Raw genomic sequence first — 21,898 nt, 5'->3', positions numbered from 1 at the left:
ATTTGTCGTAAGTATTTTATCATGGATCCCTAAGTACGTATATGTATTACGTTACAGTAGCAATCTTGCCACTGCCTACTGACAGGAACCAAGAGAATTTTTGTTCTCTTTTATATATCTATGTAGAACTTCTGGTCTGGTAAATGTTTGTTGTTTGTTTGTTTGTTTTCAACTGGTTTTACCTGATACAAATGAAGACAGTGGCTTTGTCACCTTACGACATGTTGATTTTTAATGCTATCTAATTTGTTCAGCTCCATAATATTTCTGTATTGTATTTATTTTGGACATTTTATTTTCCAGTTTCTCAGCCATGACTAAATGTAAAACTGTTGCCAGAGATCCAGACCTCGTAGGAGTCAGCATGTGTGTTCTCGCTGCTGGCTACCATTCATCATGTACTCTTGCAATTTAAAATTGTGGCATGTATTTAAGTAGTACTTTCTGTAAGTGTGTATGTGGGCTTTTTCATTTCAGTCTGTCCTAAGTGGGCAAAACTCCGTAAAAGCCACAAGGAGAAGAAGTCAGTGGTGATGCTGGTTATCTGCAGTTCTGCCCTTCGTTCCTTGGAACTCATCAAGTATGTCGATAGCAAATGTTATGTTGAGGTTGGCTGTCAGTCAGAGGTTTTGTCTTGGATCCACAGACATAAAGGCAAAACTGGGACACTGTCCTCTGCTAGCCAACAAATTTACTGACTGAAACTGATGCAATATCCCTTGCTGCTTTAAACTGTGGGAGTGTGGTGTTTGGTTTTAGACTAAAGTAACACTTAGTAGTTCAGTTGCATGTAAGTGCTATTTTTGTGTTTTTTTTTTTTTAAAAAGTGTAACCAATTTTGGGGAGACACGCAACATGTTATATGTGGGAACAGAGTAAACCCATAAAGCATCATGATCCACCACTAGAAGTAGTGACTGTAGAGCCATGATGCTGATAGCACCAAAGGCAATGAGGACAAGGCATTCCAGGGCCTCAAGTGATGACATGTGTGTCTGGCCAGAGTGCCTCTATATCTGTGTCTGTGTTCTCAGCTGTCTCAGGCTGACAAAATGTTGATGATTTTCAGTGTTCCCTGTCTTTCTTTTTCCCTTCTCTATTCTCCCCTATCTCATTCCAGAAGTCTTGATGAAAATTAATTAATTAATGTATACCTCACAGATTTCGTGGTTGTCTTCTGTGTCCTGACCCTGCTTCCTGTGATTTTCTGTCAGTACACAGAGTTGGGAATTTTATGCTACAGATAACAGCATAGACACGGCAGATGTGCGTGTAGTGCTTAGCCACTGCATGTAAATACTAGTGTCTGAGCCTTAGGTGTATGTATGCTTGTATATAAACCTTTAGCTTTGCCCAAGAGAAATTTGAAAATTTGTCTCACTCACTGCAGAAAGCATGTAGAGAAAGTGTGCCTTAAGTGACATTCCATAAGTACTGGATGTGTAGTCTCCTGCTTGACTAATACCGAACAGAGTTCTTGGTGTGTGCTCGAATGGAGCGTCAAAACAGTAAGTCAGGTTTTCAAACAAATGAGTTTTGGTCAACTGGAATTTGGACAATCTCAACAGTAAAGACTGTGGCAGTCTAGGTTTTCTCATCAGCTAAGCTACAGGAAAAATATTTAAAATGTACATTTGTCCATATACAGCTTTTTCCTTTGGACACATGCATATGTTCATTGATGCCTATATGTCAGTAATGGCAAATATTTTAATTAGAATTTGGTGATTAGTCAGTTTTGACCTGTTAGCTGTGAAAGCACAAGCCCTAACTATTCAACAGTATCTGAAAAGCTATCTAAGCAATATTGCCACCTACCGATACCTGCTACTGTGTTTGTCCAGTTGTTGATCACTGCAAGTAGCAAATGAGAACGTACATAGCGTTCAAAGTACAAACATAGGTCACTGGGGAACTGCGTGTCTCAAGTATGTTGAGAAATGCCAGCTAGTTTTATTTTCCTCCTGTGTGGTCTTAATCTCAGCCCTGATGTTTGCATTTCCTTTTGCAATTTTTTATTTCTAGGTCAATGACAGCATTTAAAGGAGACTGCAGAGTTCTGAAACTGTTTGCAAAGCACATAAAGGTAAGAAAACTGTAAGTGTGTTAGAACAGCTAACTTTCAAACACACAAATTACTTGCTTTATTTCATTTTTTTCCAGTGTCAGCATCTTGAGGGAGTTTAGGGCTAATTCAGATATGTTGTTTTTCCAAATTAACTAGTGTCATACCATTTCCTTTGTAAAACATTTAACAATAGTGCTTTTTAATACAGTGTTCCTTTCTTGTAGGTAAAGCTTCCTCTTGGAAGGTTTTTGTCACAATTCGAGGAATCTAGCCAAACACCAACTCCAGTGCAATCCTCTGCAGAGTGTAGATGCTTTTGCATGTGCTGCATGTTAAAGATGTTCCACATTCCTGTGAGGTGCTCATTCAAATCTATTTTGCCTGTGTAAACCAAAGGTTTACACACACATTCGTAGAAGCAAACTGTACAGCATCCACATTTGCATATGCCAGTGACATGTCTGGATATCCAGTATTTATACTTGCTGGAGAACACAATTTGTGGGAATATGGGAAGTAAGGATTGGAAATATGGCCTTTGATATAAACAACACAAATAACTTGTTTTCTTTTTTTTCTTTTTTTTTTTTCCAGTGTCAGCATCTTGAGGGAGTTTAGAGCTAATTTAGACTTGTTGATTTTCCAAATATTTCCAGAGAATGTGTTTAAATACTGAAGAAAACAAACTGTTCTCACCTCCAGAAATAGTTGGTGCAGTTGCAGATTTTCAAAGCTGAAAATGACTGATCTTCTAGAGAAGCGTGATGCCCAGCTAGCTGTTCCATTTCTTAAATGCTCTCCCAGATAGATGATCTTGACAGTCTGAAAGATGAATAGCATTTGTTACTTGATGGTATTCTAAAAAGAGATAGTATGTAATCTTGAATTTATTTCCAGCCTGAAAATGTTCTTTGAGAAGAAATTTTAAACAGTCATGGTTTTACAACAGTTTGTCTTTCTCTTTTCAAATTAGATAAAAGAACAGATTAATATGTTGGAGAAAGGAGTGTTTCACATTGGGGTTGGAACTCCTGGGAGGATAAAAGCGCTGGTGGAGCAAGGTAGGAGAACAAGGAGTTTTTTTATCAATAGGTATCCTATTCATGGTCTCACAAGAAGTTAGACTTTGCTTTTGAAGACCTTAGGTTATGCGAGTCTGTGGTACTAAGCTGTGCAGTTTTCTACTGTGTCAGTCAAAATGAGATCAATATTCTAATAGTTGATTTAATGAACACTTTAAGCAGAATAAATCAATATTATGAGAGAAAGGCAGAGTAGCACCTTCACCCTCAGTCCGTACCCACTTACTCCCCCATCCTGCCTCTTGTGCTAGCTCAAGTGTACGTTTGGCTGCTCAGTGAACTGATCCCAATTAAAACAAAACAAGCGTGCACACAAAATTGGGTAATGAGCAGGCAGAGGTGGGGGACTTCCTCTTTTGTCAAGAATACTAATTTATGTTGACTTGGAAGTGATTGCAAAACCATGGTGTAGGATTTAAAGCTCCAGGAAACCAAACACTACAAGTAAATCAAAAGGAAATAATAGCAGAAGTCATTGTATCATATGTCACTCTGAGCTCAGTGTAAACTTTTGTGTGGGGTGGAGCAAAGATCTGGTTGCCAGTTTTATTTCTGATTTGTATGAGATGAAATTAAGTATTCTGAATAAATACAATTCTCTATTCCCAAATTTGAAGTAGTTTTATTTGCTCAACAGACACGATGTATGCAAAGAAACACAAAATGGCAAGATATGGTGATTCTTTCAATTTCTCTTCCTAAGCACTATCTTGCTTAGTCTGTGGTTTCATCAGGAGTCTATGGTCACTGGTCCCCTGTGGTCAGGGACTGTCTGTAGATTGGGTCTCTAGTGCTCCTTCCAAAGGAGTATGAGAGTAGCATAATTTTTTGCTTTCTCTGTGTTTCACCAACATTAAATTGTTACTGCTCAGCACATTGCCATCTCAGGTGGTATCAGCTTATGGTAGGGACACAAAGTGTAGTATTATTTTATTCTAAGTTCTAGTCCTTTTTTGACAACTTCATGTTGCAGTGCCAGCCCCCTAAAGAATGAAGAGGAGTAAAAAAAGTTATAAAAAATTGTGGAAATTGTATAGAAGACCAGGGAACTGCTGGAGGGCCAGTTCAGAAAGGACCTTTATTCTCCAAACAAACAGTGGTTAAAGAAAGAAAAAAAGAAGTCATTTCTGAACTGGCTCTCCAACACCACTGACCTGTCTCATATTCACATAGCACCCAGTCCTTTAAACTGCTAAACACCATCAGTTCCCATTAATACGATTTTTTCAGGGTAGGGTCCTTGTAACTTACCAGCTCCTCATCAGCTGTGGAAATTCAACTCCTGTGGTTTCATCAAGAGGAAGATTGAGGAATTATTTGCTGGCGGGATGTTAGCTCCTGACAAGCCTGGCAACAGTAGTTGTTCTGCTTTTGTGTTTGTCTTCCAAAAAGGCATGGGATTATGTGGTTAAGGGAGTTTGCAGTGTCACTGCATTAGTTTTCCAACTAGCAAATGTAGTGCTTAAGTGTTCAAAGATTAGTTTCCTTGGGAACAGACAGCAAAAGATGTAAAACAAAAATAATTTTGATAAGCACATGCTGTATTATCTCGGTAATAAAATTTCTATTGCCTTTTTAGATGGCCTGTGCTTGAACTCCACAAAATATATGATTCTGGATTGGAACTGGAGAGATCAGAAACTAAGGAGAATGATGGATATCCCCGAGGTATTGTATAAGCACCTGTGTATATTATATTCTCTTTACTCAGTACTTTTGATTCTAGTGCCTAGATCTTGGTGGGTAAAGATTTATTTCTGTAAAGATAACTTTATTGGCCTAGAAACACAAAGAAGTCAACATTTTATTTGGAAGTCTGCGCTCTCAGGTCTCAATATTACATCTTGGGGAAGTTTTTGTTGTTGCTGTTGTTGCAGGTCACAGCTGTGCTGTGAATTTCTCCTGTTTATGCTGGGTAGTTGTTCTCCCTGTTCCTGGGAAATTTGCTCAGTAAGAGGACTTTGTGCAAAAGTTTCCTCAAAAACTAAGTACAATTTCGGAGAGGCATTTATGGGTCTCTATCTGAGAATAAGATAACTGTTTGTGAGTAAATCTACAGGCAGTTCCCCCTTTTTTTTTTTTTTTTGTAAAAAGGGAGGGTACAAACTATGTAGAGCCATCCATCATCTGTACACTCCTTTTAATATAGTTTTCCTTTTAATATAGTTTCCTATGCTTTTCAATTCTATAAGCGAGCTTTCACATTAATTGCTGTGACGTGTTTACCGTATGCTAGCCAACAGAGCGAAAGAGGCGGATTCTGCTAGTCATCCTTGCTAGGAAGCTGCCATGTTCCTGCTCAGTGTTTCCATTTTCCTGCACATTTAGAGCAGGCTGATACACATAATCGCAAGGGAAATAGGATTCTCTTACATATAGATATGAAGCTTCACAAGTGAAAGAAATTGTTGGTCAGTTTTCCACCTCTGCACCTGCATGTATATTTGAATGTGCTGCATCTTACAGTTCCATGTACACAAAGATGCAAGTATCCAATAATCTTGGATACAGTGCCCAGCAAAAAATACTTTGCAGAAATGAAGTAGCAAAAAGAACAGCTTTGTTTATTGAGTCAAGGAGGCTCCCTCTTGTGGCGAATACCTGAGTCTCTTTTGTACATTGCTCGTGCTTTTGTGAAAGTTTTTTAAAGACCAGAGAACCTGAATTCATAGGCATGTTAGCACAAGATAGTAGTGCAACGTGTGCTGGTTGCAGTGTGACAGATTTTTGTAAACCAGCTCAAGTAAACACACAGTAGAATATAGGTGATCCACCTCACAAAAAAAAATAATAAAAAAATATGTTGGTAATATTTAATTTGGGGCTACTGCAAACCTGAACAGTCCTTTTCAGCTCACTGGACATAGTATTACAGCATTTTAGCATGTCTGCCTAGGAATAGAAGCCAAAATTGTGACTCTGGCTCTATTTTATTACGGAAAAATAGCTGTCAACATAAAAATTAGAGAAGTCAATGCTCATGCTTAGTTCAAGTTAAAACCAAAGTAGTCAGAATATTGCACCTTCATATATAGTGTTAGCCTAAGGATAGATCTTTATATATTATTACAGAATAATAAACATGGGATTACAAAAAAGTCTTCAAACCTGCATTTGGCTCAGGTAATAAAATATAAGAAAGGTTTTTGACATGTTGAGCTATGTAAGTGAAGCATCTCGCAGCTATTTATCCTGCTGCAGACAGGCAGTAGATTCCGGAAAGTTATTTGTAAGGAATGTCAGTAATAAAAGATACCCAGATAATGTCAGGCATCTTAAGACTGTAGAAGACAATGGGATGCTTAGCAATTTGCAGACTTGAAATATGGAATACAGTCTTAAGGAGCAAAAGACCTTATTCTCCTATTTGTACAAAAATTATCAAATGCATTCTAATAATAGTCACATGTTTTCTCAGAGAAGAGACAGATTATAGTACCAACGGCATGAAAGTTGGCAGTTTGATGTACTAATTTTTTTTTATCCCACACTAGGTGTGGAAACAAAATAGTGCCCTTAGAATTGGACAGGAGGCATAACAACACATTTCCACTGCAAACCTCACTTTGACACTAATTTCTTTGCATGTTTAAGGTGCTTCATTGCTAAATTGCATTGTAATTATACTAGTCTGTATAATGAAATATGCAGAAAGCAAGAACAGCTGGAAGAACAGTACCTCTTGTCCACTCAAGGAAAAACCCATAGCTTTCTTTTAAAGGTGCAAACTCCTTGCTGTTCCTGTGCTCATCTCATATTCAGTGGAGAGTTAGGTACATAATGTTATATTCTGAAATATATACGCATTCAAAAAGACATGAATCCTCCCACATGACAGTCTTCTATGCCAACATATTCACAAAATGGATGGCACCCTGATCCAGTGCTCTTTCAGTTGCCTCAACATCTCATTCATTAATGCCGTTGGATTTTTTTTTCTTTGTTCCTTTGTCTCTCATTTAATTTATCCTATATGGGGGAGAGAAGGAAGAAACCAGAGGTGGAGTGAATGAGTTTATCAGACTGTTTTGGTGAGCATTAGTTACACTGAAGTGTAGAGGTTTAAATAAAAATTGACTGTGTACTTTCAAATCTGACCAAAGGACAAGTTTCCCACTTTGAAAGCTTTCTGTATAGAGGTTGATGACAACACAGAGCTGTCTCAACTCTTCAAATTACTTCTTTGTAAGATTGAAATGGATTTTTTTCAAACATTTTGCTAAATGTTATAATCTTCTTCCATAAACAATAGGCACTGAGCAATTTTCAGGTTTTATTAAAGCAAAAGGGTTTGAAAATAGAGAATAATTAGACTTCCGTACATCATACATTCCTTTGCACAGAAGGATATAAACCTGAGAGAAAACTCAGAAAAAAGTTATTCTTAAGTGGGGAAAAGGAACCATAAGGAAACTCTGGACTTACCATGATAACAGAGAATCTTCTATTCCTGCTGAAGTGTGTCATTAATATTTACCCTCACATGCATTTGACTTTTATCTTTAGATAAGCAATAAGGTAAAACCATGTCTGTTATAAACCAAAATACTTTTGCATATAGCTCATTTATACCTGACCTTCCTGCTCACTTTCATTCAGGTGTCTCAGCCACAGGCAACACTGTGTCTGTGACAGTGCAGTACTTCCCTTAGACTTGTTGATACTGGCTGATACTCTGGAAAGTCCCGTAGAAACTTTGCAGCCCAGGGTAGATCTCTTGCTGCAGCATACTTTATCAGCTCTGTACAAATTACAACCTAATCTGTAGCTGTGTTAGATGGGACTGCAGGAGTCATGGTATTTAGCCAAAGCATTATCAGTAACCTTTGATGCTTTCTTTGATTTTTGTTTTCTTCAGATAAAGAAAGAAACAATTGACCTACTGGAGATGAGTATTATAAAGCTATGCAGAGAAGGGTCTGTGAAGCTGGGACTCTTTTAATGGCTTTTCCTACAAGGACGTCATTTACAGCTGCTTTTTACTTCTATCCTGTCTGCAACTGGCAAGTGATTAACAGTGATTAAATTAGGAATTTTGACTTTTCTGAGTTCAATCTATACAGAAAGAATGCACAGTGCATTTTCTGATGTTCCTTTTCTTTTAATAATAAAACCAGAAGTTTTATTTGTGGTTTTAGTATGTCTTACTGTCCAAGCAATGTGATACTGAAATTAGTTTGCCTTCACCTGCAAAATTCAGTATCATATGTCACTTTTAAGACTTAGAAGATGAGCGAATTAAAGTGTGAAGGTCTTTGTACGTGTCAGTTACCTCCTTCTGCTGTCCCAAAGGAGACCTTTACTTCTCTCACGGGAGTGGTAAGCTAGTTCTTGCTTCAGAGGATCTTTGAAAATGTTGTATGAATATCAGTAATTTGTCAAAAAAGTATTTTTCTCCGATCTGATCTACAGCTGGCCAAATGCTATTTTATGCTATTACATGATACATTATGTTTAAAAATTCAGTATATTAAATTGAGACTTCATTGTGGTTAAACAGTTGAAATCTATGTAGAATATTCTACTGTTTGTCCAATTAAAATGAGATTGTCTCTCACTGGGTAATACTTTTATCATTACGAAAAGTAGGGAATGGGTGTACTTTTTTCACAGAAAGACAAGATGAATAGATGTGGACTGATTGTCAGAATCTTGGAAGGCCATATATCCAAATCAGATGGTTTTAGAATTAATTGTCCTATTGTGATAAAGAACACACAGCCTTTTTACAGCTTTAAATTGCATCTAGTTCAATAGCAATTAATGCAGCAGTAGGTTAAGAAAATTGGTTTTCCAAACCAATATTGTCTGTCTACTGCTCTCAGCCACTCCAGTCCTTTCCAGTGGTATCCAGTGCAGCTGGAGTAGATCTTTCATTTTATCCCATGCTTGTTAGCTGGTCAGTAAGTGAAGGGCGAAGAAATAATAAATCTGAGATTACACAGAAATTCCAATAGAGTTGGCAGTATCCTTACAAAAGAATAAGACATAAATACAACTGAATTGTGGGGCAGGAAAAAGCATATATTTAAGCTTTCTCAGGCAGCATGATCTGAACATACTGACCAAAGTACGCAACCATCTGATTGGTACAAGCTGATCATGGTGATCCAGACACAAATGTAGAAAAGGAGGAAGAGAAAGATCTAGTTAATAAGTAATTCCTGGCTATAATGCAAGTCTGAACAAACAGCACAGTTTCCCAGCAGTAAAGACAGTATCTCAGCTTAAACACCCTCCAGCACAAGTGTATTATTCCTTCCTCTCACTAAGAAGAATATGAAAAACAAGAAGAGTTTTGCTCCACAAGAAGCAGAAGCACATCCTTCCAGATGTCCGGATAACAGTGCATTCAAACAACAGAGGCTACCAGCATGGAAGCCCCAGCTTACCATTGCGACTGTGCTCTCCACCTTCTTTCTCACAGGAGCATTTTGCCTTTCTGTGGGAGTCTGCCTCATACTGTCTGCAAACAGCGTCAGAGAAATCCAGGTTTGTTTAGAGTGGGGTGTTAGGTGTTCTATTAAGAAGAAATCAGTCTATGTCTGGGGAAAAAGAGCTTTGAGTTTGTGCTTCTGGATAAAGAATATAGCAATGGCTTCATGCCTTGGACACGTCAAGCAGCCAGTATTTCTGTGAAAATCCTCAGATAGTTGGTCACTGATAAAAGCCAAGCACTGGGTGGTTAACTGAGAAGTAATATCCAAAATATGCGTGGGAACTCCCACCACTGGGTGGTAATACCTGAAATGTTGTCATTATTGTCTCGGTTTTTGAGCCAAGTTTGGCACTAGAAAAAAAAAAAAAAAGTGTTTTGCTGGGGCAAAATCTTAAAACGCATGAGCCCTGATGTTTAAATGCTGTTTCCTGGAAGCAAAATTGGTTAAACCTGCTGCTGTTAATGGACTGCTGGTTGGAGCTGACTCTCAGCGCTACATCCAGGCTGTTCACAGAGGGCAGGTCGTAATTCTCATGGGAGTTCGTCAAGCATTATTTGGTCAGCCAGGCCAAGCTGCAGAAGTGCTCATCACTGAGCACTCCTTTGCCAAGGAGCAAATGTGGAGATTCTGCAACGGTCATCAGAAGGCTCTAAAGCAGCTTTAAACAAGGGATGAAATTTGTGAATGTTCCATTGAGGCCAAGTCCTAATTCTCTATATCTCTGTCAATTTTAACAACGTCTTAGGCAAACCCAAATCAGTTAGGAGAGAACTGCTCTGGGAGGTCTTGTAGCTAAAACACTAACCTTGTCCTGCGTTCATGTCCTTTATTGTAATCTCTCTGCTTGTTCACTTCTCTGACAGATTAATTATTCAGACAAATGCTCGGATTGTTCAAAACTTCGCGAAAATTCCTTTAATTGGAATATTGAATGCCTCTGTTCTATTGATTTCACGCTGAAGGAAGATATGTTGGTAAGTGGATATCAGAAACCAACCTGAGTGGCTTAGCACCTCTTGTTGGTTATGCCCCTGCATGATAAAATACGCTAATTTTGCTTCGTAGAGCTCATGACTGAATTTTCTTTTTGCTTTTTATAGACATGAAATACTCAGAATTTTACACTTTCACATTTGCTATTGATTTTGGCATGTGTTAAAAATTCTCAGATCAGGCTGTCTCTGCCCTGGGATGGGAGATCTCCAAGGAGAAAGTGGGGACAGAGGAAATGGTGTTTGACTATGGAGATTACTTCTCTTTTTGATTCTGTAGCAAACCCTTGATCTTGCCTGGGGTTAGGTGTTACTGCACTGCTAAGCTCTCAAATAACAAAGAAATCTGAGGCTCTGACCACTTGTCCTGAGTCAACCATTGCAGTCCTTTCTTCAGGGCTTATGCTGTTAATATATAAGGTCCTTGAAATGATTCAAATCTAGCAGTGTCATCCTCCAGTTTCATTTGGAAGAAGTATCTCTCATTTTCTGTCCCGAACTGCTGGTTATGTTGCTGAGACTGTTAGAATGCCTCATATTCTGCCACAGATGTCTCACAGTTAGTATTGCATAAACAATCCCTTAAAATTACAGTGTAATTTATTTTATAAAGTCACTTTACAGTTCTTCAGTACTGAAGGGACTGTTAAAGTGCTCTGTGAGTAATGATTTAGATACAGTAATGTTTGAGATGAGAAGTTTGTTTAATTGAATGTTATTTGAATAGATTACTAAACCTCTTTGTTGCTTATACTGGCCTGCCTAGTATTCTCCTTTTAATTACAGGACTAAATTTTCCAAAGGACTCAGATAATTGAGGAGAAGTAGCATTATTAAAAAAAAAAAAAAAAAAATCTTCAGGAATTAAGACTGGTGGCTGTTTTTTTGTTTGGGCATCTTCCTTTTACAGAAAATGGGTGTTTGTCTCCGTGAAATTATTCATACTCATTGCTGGTTCATGACTCGTCATCACCAGCTTGAGTAAAACAACAATCATGCATTTTCATTGTAGGTTTCATTTATTGTTTTAAAGTATGTTTAATTTTGTGCCAAAATACAAAAACTTTCAGTTGGGGTAAATGACAGGTTTTAGACCGTGTCTGCTAAAGTAATTGTAGTTAAATTGTAGTCTGCTAAAGAATGTAGTTAAAACACGTAAGTATAAGCTGAATTCTCTATTTCCCTCTCTTTTTTAGCAAGTAGCATGATTTCACTTGTCTGCTTGAGCTTACCTTATTGAAGGGATTTATCCTTGAATTGTAGGGTGATGTTTTTATGTACTATGGCCTGCAAAACTTCTATCAAAACCACCGTCGATACGTGATATCAAGAAGTGATGCACAGTTGTTGGGTCGAGATGTAAATGTAAGTTTTTTCTTTGTATTATGAGATCAGTATTTTCACCAGGTGCATCTTTGACCACACAGACAGCTAACTAAGCATAGCTTTCAAGCTGTTTTGAGATGGCTGTAGGGGATAAGAAGGTACAGATTTTCAGTGCTTAGTCTCTGCTTTTATGATTGCTGGGGCAATTATGCATTATAAGTTAATAACAGAGGAAGGTTGCGTGCATAAATAAAATACGTCAGTCCAATGTTGCAGTTCCCAAACCTGCACTGTATAGAGATAATACTAAAAATACACTTTTAATAAAAAAGAAAATTTTAAAAATAAATTTACAGAAAATGTTTCCTTCTAGTGTTTTTAGTTGTCTTAGCCAGAACTCTTTTAATTTGTGATTTTATTTTAAGCTTAGGAAATTAAGGTGTTCAACACCTTTCATTTTGACATCTGGCTTTGGAAGTGGACAAGGAGTAGGGAATGGTACATGGTGAAATAGGTGATCGTGCAGCATTAGGAAATACATAACTTAGATGTTTGAATAGAAGGCTACTCAGCATCACTTACAGCAATGCATGCATAAGGAAATTTGAGACTGTGATCACTACATTAACTTTTTTTTTACTTGCATATCTATAAATATTTTTTTTTAGTTTAAAAATAACGTTTGTTAACATATATACAGTTCATGCACAGTAGATAAGGTGATTGTCCCATAATAACCTGTTGTTATAAAATGTTTCTTGTAACTCTCCAGACACGTTCCCCATATAACTGCTTCTCCAGGTGTCCAGTCAGCTTGTTTGCATTCAGGTGCAACAGCCTTTGGCTTTTGTGCCAATCAATACACAGCTGGTCCGAGCTGTTTGAAATGTTTCTGTGCTAAGACTTAGAGTTTGTTGTGAATTGGGATAGGTGAGAGGGTGACAAATTCGAAGGTGGGTTTTTGTTTTTCATGCTGTGCTTTCATACATCAAGGTTTGTCCACACTGAAGTAATGTGGTTAACTATCTGCTGTTCTACATCACTGAAGCAAACAGGTCAAAAATAAAAATAAAGAAAAATAAGATGTTCCAGGGTAAGTCAGGGCTGCGCACACATTAAGTTGTAGCTGTGTTACAACAGCAGATCACCAAATGTGTTTTGTAGTCGATAATTTGCAAAGTTTCAATAGAACTTGGTGAAGGCCTAAAGTTTGTTTATTGAGATATGGCATGTGTTCCTCAACTACAGACCTATTCATTTGGATGTCTCTTTAATGTGACCAAAAGGTACTAGAGACTTAATTTTTCAGTGGCTTTTCAGAGAGAGTTGTGAGAAAAGGAAATTAACACCATCAAACTGAAAGAAAACCCTACAGGTTCTTTGCCTGATTGTTCTGTGACCTTGAATGCAGGTTCAGAAGAGCTACTGTGCACCCTTCACTACATACAAAAATGGAACACCAATGGCTCCATGCGGTGCTATTGCCAACAGCATGTTCAATGGTAAGTACCCTCCATGTCCATCTTACTAATTTCCACTTGAAACTATGATGTGTTACCCCCAGTCCAGCTGAGTCCTGGTATTGCAAGATCTCTGGCCTTCTCTCACAAAAGGATTTGTTTGTCATTGCTGCTGTGGTGAATATGGAGCCCTGCTTCCTTTTGTTCAGTAACTTTCCTCTCGTCTTCAAACTGAGTAAGATTTTTTATTCCTGAATGCGATTCTGCAAGGAACCGAGTCTTGAAGAAACAGGGAAAGATGGTATATCTAATAGTGTACTTCCTTGTTAAAAATCATTTCTGGTACAATAATCACAGAATCAAAGATTCTATGGGATAATGGGAGAACTCAAATTCTACCTTCCCACGGTGTTGTGCTTAAAAAGAGCCAACAAGTTCTTGACATCGGCTTGGACCTTTGGATCTGTATATTTGCATTTTGTTCTTTGAATGCTGGAAGCATTCATAAGTCATACATTAATTGATTTGATCCTGGGTTTGATCTTCTGTATGGCTACCTGGAGGACCTAATCTGCCTCGCAGTATATGTAGACTAAAATCTAGAAGAGGGCTCCTAGCCATTAACATTGGCAGATTTCAGAATGGATTTCTTTGGAAGGAAAGCAGAAAAAAATCTTCTACAGGTTTTGTTCCCCTACCCTATCCTTTTTCTTCCCCTCTCACCCCTTTTTAACCTGTTACACCCAGCAGTTTTTGGCAATACAGCAGTGATACTTCAAGTAACTGAGCCACCCCCACCAGAGGACTTGTGAATGGCAGCTGCAATAACTTCTAGATTAATTTGATTTTCACCTGTACACACACCTGCTCCTCCGGAAATCTGATCTACTGGACTGGGCTGACCTAGGCCAGCAGAGCTACCTCCATGCAGCCTGTGCTGTTCTGTAGCCCTCGCTAGCAGGACAGAATTCTCCTGCAGAGAATTATGGATAAAAAATGCTGAGGGTAAATCTTCAAGTGTCTGCCTTTGCATCAGTCCTTAGTGCACAGTGTGATGAAATGTTTTAGTTGCTGGTTATGTGGGGGAAGCTGGTGAAGTCTGAACTCTCACTCTGGTTGCTCATTGCTATCCCTTTGCTGTGAAAGAGGGTGCTTCTGGCAGTTTAGCTGCTTGTCTGCTTATAACAGAGCAGTTAGGCAGACAGAGCTCAAAGAATTGCAACTCCTGCTGGTAAACCAATGACAAGTAGATGGAGAATGTAGTGGAGCACACAATGATCATTTATGGAAAACAAGTGTATCTGACTGGCTTTAATGAGCCAAGTGAACATAGTTTTAGTAATAGGATTTTTTAAAAGTATGTTTTCATCGATGTTCATGCCATTGTGTTTATCACGTTTCCTAAAATGCAGCCCAGCCCCTCCCCATCTATACCATCTAACCTCCCCTGCCAGTCATCACATTAGCTGCCTAGGTGTTTACGTAGACGTTAATGAAACCTGAAGTATTTTTGCCTTACGTTAAACTAATCCAAGTAGAGTAATATAATGGAAAAGACAAGTGCTTTTTGCCCAGGATGACAAGGGTATGCACAATTTTAACTAAATGTTTTCTGATTAAGGGAGTGTTTGTGGCCAAGTTTGTAAACAAGGCCTCTAATTAGCATAAAACTAAAGCAGTATTTTCTCCAAAGAATCATCAATTCCCTTGACTGTGCTTTCACTTCTACCGTTTGCTGAAAACAAGTTATATATAGCAAAACAATCAGTTTAGGACAACTGGTAAAGAAATTCTAGGGAAAGGTAGCTAGGAGTGTAATTTCTGTAGCAAGCTAGAGAGTTCCAGAAGGGATTTGTGAAGAAGTTCGTCATAGAGTTGATGGACACGAGATGGTCATGCATGTTTCTACACAGAAATTAAGTCAGATTGTTTGTAGGAATATGTTCAGTCTTTAAAACTTCAGAAGTTCTAAGGCTCTGGCAGCTTAGTTCTTCTTATGGAGTATACAATACTCCATACGCCACCATGATAAAATCTTGCTAAGGATTTTTTTTTCTATTCACTTGAAAGGTGCATGTCAGTTTTGTTAGTCATGTTAGACAGTAGAATGACTGTCTTTTACTCATATGCATTGTCTCTGGTATTCCCTACAGATACTATTGATCTTTTTTACAATTTTAACTCATCTGTTATTCAAGTACCACTGCTGAAGACTGGAAACAGTTGGTGGACAGATAAAAATGTGAAATTTCGCAATCCAAAATCACACAACCTCTCTTCTGCATTTGCAGGTAAGAATGATTCTACTGGCATTCCTTATTTTTCAGTGGCTTCCCTTCTTGTGTGCAGAGCTTTCCCATTCTGAAAAGGGAATTGTCTTTGGGAAAAATACCTGGAAGAAGAAGCAGCTTTAGAAAGTGAATGAGAGTAGAAGACAGATTTAGCCAAAATATTGCTTGCTTTTTACTACTGACCACAGAAATTGAGAGGAAAGTGATTTTGTAAGAAAGTAGCCTGCATCAACACTCTCTTGTGCATTTTTTCTTGCAACATTTAATCTGTACAGAAAAAGCAAGGATGCAGTCTCTGTATTTTCTGTTGAAAACATCTAGAAAGGAGAATTACATATCCCATTTCTCCTTCTTCATACCTTGGCAGATTCTTAGGCAATTGTGAGCCAAGTGAGACTGCCATCTTCAGCAGTTATTTTAAACAACTGTTTTCTAGGTCTGTTTCCTCATTATGATTGATCCATATTGAAGTGGGACTAAAAGCACTATATTTTGGATCAGGGCATTGCTGTGCTGGATGCAATATGCAAGAAACTTCTCCGTGCCTCGGGCTTAATTATCCAAGTAGTTTTCATATGATAGATTGATTCTAAATATCATAGGCTATGCCATTAAAGTGCAAAAAGGTGCCTTTCTAGTTGTACAGGAATAAACTAATGTCTAAAAATGAAGGTGAAGTCCTAATTAGAGAGTGTACATTCCTTGCTGAAGAGATGGGAAGCCAGAAGAAACAATATCAGTACATTCATTTCTGCAATTCACTTTGTTTTTCCTGTACTTGTGGCTTCTAATGCATACTGTTAATCTCTGTTCATTTGTGTTTGAGGTGAGTGGAGAACCAAGCATGCGGAGTATTAACAAGCATGTATAATTTTGCAATAACAGACAGAGTCTTGCGTTTCTTCCATCTCTTGTATTCTGTGTTGGTTATGAATAGGCCCAGAAGTTAGTAAACCGACTCCTGTTTATACTGACAGTATATCTTTCCTGTTTTGTTGTTTTTTTTCTTTTTCACCAGGGACAGCAAGACCTCCTTACTGGCAGAAACCAGTATATTTGTTAGATGAGGAAGATGAGAGGAACAATGGTTATATAAATGATGACTTCATTATCTGGATGCGAGTGTCAGCTTTTGCTACATTCAGAAATCTTTACCGTCGTATCAGCCGGAAAAGACATTTTGCTGATGGCCTCCCAGCAGGGAATTACACTTTCCATATTTCCTATAGTATCCTTTCATATTATCCCAGACAATCCTTAACTGTTAAATGGTTGCAATGAGATGGAAGGGGATGGGATTTATATAGTAAAATGGAAAGAAAAAAACACAAGCAAAACACCCCAAACCAAGTCGCCATGAAGAGACCTAGCTTATAAGGGTGACAAGATGCTACAAGTAGATTGTCTCTAGCATGTGCAGGCAGCGTTAAGACATGTTACTCAAATGGCAGCAAAGAGCTTTGGAGTTGACTTCTGCAAGACAGATCGTGGCAGTACTAGGTTTTACATGAGGGGTAAAACTGAAGGATGGGAACCTGAAGAGACAGCTGAAAATGTTGATTTAGCTGAAATATTTAATATTGGCCTCCTCAGATGTGTAGACACCCCTACTGGGGCACAAGAAATGCCAGAGGTATCCTTGCTATTGCGAGCTGTATGGGATGCCAGTGTCTGCAGAGCCCTCTGGCAGATTTGAGCCATGGGCTGATGGGAATTTTTGGGCTGGTGAAAATGCAATCTCACAATGAACAGTGTGAACTTTGCTGACTAAAGCCCTCATTTTGTCAGCAGGAGTTACATCAAGATGGCTATTAATTTTTACCCACTCAGCTAATACAGCTGTGATTTTAAATGTTGGAGCATAGTTGTGTTCTGGAAGGCTCCATGTAGAGAGAGAAAAGGTAAAAGCATAAAATATTCTGGGTAGACAACGTATTAAATAAAGGTGAGCACTTTTCATCAGTAAGAATATGTAGAGTATCATCACAGTAAGCTTCCCAAAAGGCTTCTTTTCAAGTAAGTTTCTTCTGCTGCTTAAAAATACCATGGGTCTTACCTAGTTGGTTCAGTAGCAGTTATAAAAGTATGAATCTCAAATTTATAATAAAAAAATCTAAGTATTTCCAGAATTACATGGAGACAATCTAAAATAACTGAAAGATGCTACTGTTTTGTTTTGCGTGTTTTTTTTTTTTTTTTTTTTTTTTTTTTTTTTGGCGGGGCTAAGAATAGCAGAGACTTCACAGGTCATTTAAAGAAATTTTTACAGTTAGTACAGATCTCCAGCTTCTTTATGCGCTGGAAAGGATTCTGAGCACTAAATTTTCTCCAGCTGGAGATATGTAAACTTTATGAGTGAAACCTTAACATCCTTGTCAGATTTCCCTGTAACCAAATTCAAGGGGAAGAAGTATGTGATTCTTTCAACCATGGTATGGAGCGGAGGAAGTAACCCATTCCTGGGAATTGCCTATGTGGTTTGTGGCACAGCAGCAACCCTGACAGGTTTTATCATAACTGCCATCCACTTAAAGCTCAGAAAAAAGAAAACATACTTTCAGAAGTAATAAGGTTTCCTGGATTTATAAACAATGGCAAAGGTTTGCTGTGAATGAACAGGCAGCACAGGCCTTTCATTCTTTCCCCTAAGCTCTAGATCGGTTTCTGTAGCAGGTTTGGTGTATGTAAGCAAATTGAGGGGCAGTGCCCTTCCGTCATCCAAAACCAAACTTATATGAGGCTGCATTATTATTAATGCATATGTGCTTCTAAGTTTGTTTCCTAGGAAACTGGTAATGAACTGAGTTTCAAACAGGAGATACTGTGGTTTAAAATTCAATGGCGGAGAAACTGTATGGTACTAATGTTTGACCAGAACTTGGGGTCCATTTTCATTTCTCAGCCTTTGATTGATACAATATTTCTATTGGCTTAATTGGAGCTTGGATTAGTAAAAAAGTGAGGTCTCGATCCAACAGAAAGCTTGAGCAGGTACTTGATGGTCAAGTCTGTTTGTTGGTTGTATGCATGGGCTGAATGGCTTGGCTCAGGTTTTATACAGCTTTTTCAGCTATCCTGAAAAAGCAGACAATTTATTTGCAGATCAGTGCAGTATATTCATCACAGTTTAATACTTGATTCATAATTGAATACAGGCTATTCTTTAGGAGTATGGAGTGTGTTTAAACCCTCTTGGTTGGTTTTATCTGGGTACCAAGACTAGCTTGCAGAGCTAGACAGAGGGCATTACAATTTAATAGAAAGTTTAAATTAAAAGCTCCTTCAATGCTAACATTTTAGCAGAAACATCTAGATAATGTAACCATTAAGCCACAGACCCAAACCTATCTAACAGCCTTTTGTGAAAAAGTGCCCACTGACTCTCTAAGTGACATGAAATGTCTGTTCCCCATTCAAGCCCTCATTTCTGTGGTGCAAAGACTCAGTAAACACAAAACATTAGAAAATCTGACAACTTTATTTTCAGAAAATGATTGTTGCAGCTGATGAATAGACTGTTATCAATTTTCATGTTTCATATTTGAAACACTTAGAAGCATTTTCCAGTCTCTTGCAAAATGTAGGATCAACGCTGAAGAATTTAGATCTAGTATACTTACTATGGCATGTATGAATTTTTAAAAACAATTTCTCTATTGCAGAAGTAGAAATGGAATAAAACACCCTCAATGAATTTCTTTGATAAGTATTCTGTGTGCCTCACTCCACCCTCCACCCTCCACCCCACCCCAAAAAAAACAACACTAAAACAAGAAAGAAAATACATACTAGAGCAAGAGAAGAGAATGTGGCATAGGGAAGCTGTGTGACACTGTCAAGTCTGCCCTTAGAAATGTATCAGGCACTTAGGATCTTACGACCTTTGACAGATGGCCTCTGGTGAATCTATTTGCAGCAACAGAAGGTACCATTTCCTTTAATCCATGCTTCATAATTGAGACATGAGCAGTGGAAAGTGATGCTGCTCAAGTTCATAGCCTGGCCCATTGGTACAAGCTTGCTCCATCAATGTTTTATGTTGATGTTCTGGGCTAATGCATGTGTCTGCTTCCGCTCTTCCTGGTCAGGGCCAGTCATTTCCATCAGCAAGCTGTGGAAACTGGGTTCCAGTATTTCAGACCATTGCATCTGAATCTGCCAGGGGCTGTGGGTGAAAGCTATCCCTCAGTGGACCAGACGAGACAGGGCATAAAGCAGTACATTTAACAATGCTTAAGCTCATTAGTCTAAATCACTTCTAACAATGAGATGTACTCCTAAACCTTCTAAATTCTTTTGAAAATTTAATCCCATGCAGCCTTCTGGAAGGCCCTGATGGGAGCTGCTGCCAAAGCTGAACTCAGGATTTCTGGCTCCAAACAGACCACAGGACTCTTTTTTTTTTTTTTTTTTTTTTTTTTTCCCTTTTTCCCCCTTTTCCCCCCCGTTCACTCTTTTTTTTTTTTTTTTTTTTTTCATTTTTTTTAAAATCCTCTGAGAAACTGGCTTTCAGGAAATGATATATCATCTGGGTGTTTAAGTCACGGCACAATTGCCATTGATGTTATTTCTTTGTGGAATATCTGGTAAAAATGTTAGTAAAAGGAGACTGAATAATGAGGTATGTATTTCAGTAAGTCAGTGTCTATGAGAAAAAAAAATATATTTAGAAAACACAGTCTAGCAAGCAGCGTTCACAGTATGTCCTTTATCTCCCAGAGGTTTGTGCAAGAACCTGGCTCATCTCTTGAAATGTGCAATGTCTTCAAACTCCTCCACAGGGAAAACCTGTCTTCAAACAAATCTTCCTCTGTCTATTATTCCGGAAGTTATCTAAGTCTTCATTTATGAAAATAAAGGTTCTTTTTCATCTTACCACAACTTTAAACACATCTTCAATCTTTCTTGTACCCTCTGAACAGCGTCCTTGGAAGCCACTACTTGAGCTCAGGAAGTTACTGTTGTTAACTCTGAACAGCTCTGCAGTGTCTGTCTTGTCATTTCGGGTAGTGCTGCCTACTCCAGAACAATGGGGATGGCAGTTTTGATGAAGTACTCACAGCAGATGTATTTGGACAGAATCTGCCTTGCTCAAAAAAGGATGGAAAATAAAATATGAGCAACCTCCTTACGCTGCTTTTTGTGCCAGTGGTACAAATGCTGTTGGTCTACCCCTTGTACCAGCACTTGCCTGAAGGTGCCTTTTCAGGATAATTTTGTAGGTGTTGTCTTCTACCTACATGAAATGTTTATTGTTTTATGTTGCCTCTGCCCCTTCTGCAAGGGCTGAAACAGAAGTGAAAGTCCTGCCCTAACAGCTGGATAGTAAAAGCCATCCGTAGTGTGTTCTCATTGTGGCATGGATCAGGAGATAAGCCCCTTCTGTCATAAGCGGCCGATAGCAGCAGAAAGGATGATTTCAGACAAAAATCAAATGTGAGTTTGAATTAATTAATTCTGGCTAGTGATTATTAGATCAAATTTGATTAGGGAAAATAGATTTGGAGAGCAGAGGTATGAAGGGACCAGTTATGTACTTTTGTTGAAGTGCAATTTAGTTTTAAAGAACCTGGAGTGTTATAACCATGCTGTGCCTTTGGCAAAGAGCTACTTTTGCTTTGCACATTTAATTTAATAAATTAAGGCTATATGTCTTGAGTAAAGGCAAAAAGAAAGAAAAAAGGGCTGATAAAAGTCTTCAAAAAGTGACTTTTAATAAGTTTGTCTATAAAGCATATTTCCACCAATACTAAGTAGGCCTTTTTATATGAGATAATGTACATAAACTTGTGGATTTGGTACAAAGATATCCTGGTTTAAGATTGCTGAGTCAATTTAAGAGCAGTACCTGGTAAGTGCAAACAGGGAAGTCCCTGTGTTGTTTTTTTGTTTTTGTTTGTTTGTTTCTTTGGTGTTTTTTTTTTTTTTTTTTTTTTGGTATGTGGTTTGTTTTTGTTCCTATTATATCTATCTATCTGTCTATCTATCTATAATTTGTTATTGTGAAGATGGCAGTCACACATAGGAGGATTTTATCATCTCTTGTTCCGTAGTTCAGTTTTAACAGTGTCAAAAAATATCTGGAGGTAGAAAGATCCCACTGTTTTGAAAACCTTATATGCAATTTAAATCTCATTTCTAAATTACAGAGAGTCATAAGAGAGAGCTGTATTTTAATGTTAAAAACTGTTGTGCTGCTTCTGGTTGCCAGCTCCCTTTTAGGGTTGAATTTCATTAAT

The 21,898-nt window shown here is 38.1% G+C and overlaps 2 protein-coding genes across 6 annotated transcripts in view; both read left to right on the top strand.

The window, feature by feature from the left end:
* CMSS1 (cms1 ribosomal small subunit homolog) overlaps window positions 1-8,410 on the top strand; it is a 233,461-nt gene extending 225,051 nt beyond the window's left edge. For all 5 annotated transcript variants that reach the window (XM_035314965.1, XM_035314968.1, XM_035314967.1 and 2 more), the window contains exons 6-10: window positions 478-580; window positions 2,026-2,086; window positions 3,042-3,129; window positions 4,730-4,818; window positions 8,009-8,410. In XM_035314965.1, the coding sequence (XP_035170856.1) occupies window positions 478-580; window positions 2,026-2,086; window positions 3,042-3,129; window positions 4,730-4,818; window positions 8,009-8,092 (425 nt within the window). In that variant the 3' untranslated portion in view covers window positions 8,093-8,410. The remainder of the gene's footprint in view (window positions 1-477; window positions 581-2,025; window positions 2,087-3,041; window positions 3,130-4,729; window positions 4,819-8,008) is intronic.
* A 380-nt stretch (window positions 8,411-8,790) lies between these two features.
* LOC118160347 (cell cycle control protein 50C-like) lies at window positions 8,791-20,547 on the top strand. The gene is made up of 7 exons (XM_035314962.1): window positions 8,791-9,642; window positions 10,454-10,564; window positions 11,846-11,947; window positions 13,320-13,410; window positions 15,522-15,659; window positions 16,678-16,887; window positions 18,039-20,547. The coding sequence occupies exons 1-7, from the start codon at window positions 9,430-9,432 to the stop codon at window positions 18,224-18,226; spliced, it is 1,053 nt and encodes a 350-aa protein (XP_035170853.1). The 5' UTR covers window positions 8,791-9,429; the 3' UTR covers window positions 18,227-20,547.
* The last annotated feature ends 1,351 nt before the right edge of the window (window positions 20,548-21,898 follow it).

Source organism: Oxyura jamaicensis, chromosome 1, assembly GCF_011077185.1.
Source record: "Oxyura jamaicensis isolate SHBP4307 breed ruddy duck chromosome 1, BPBGC_Ojam_1.0, whole genome shotgun sequence".
Lineage (NCBI taxonomy): Eukaryota > Metazoa > Chordata > Aves > Anseriformes > Anatidae > Oxyura > Oxyura jamaicensis.
Note: the sequence above shows the minus strand (reverse complement) of the source record. Positions and strands in the feature narration are given on the sequence as shown.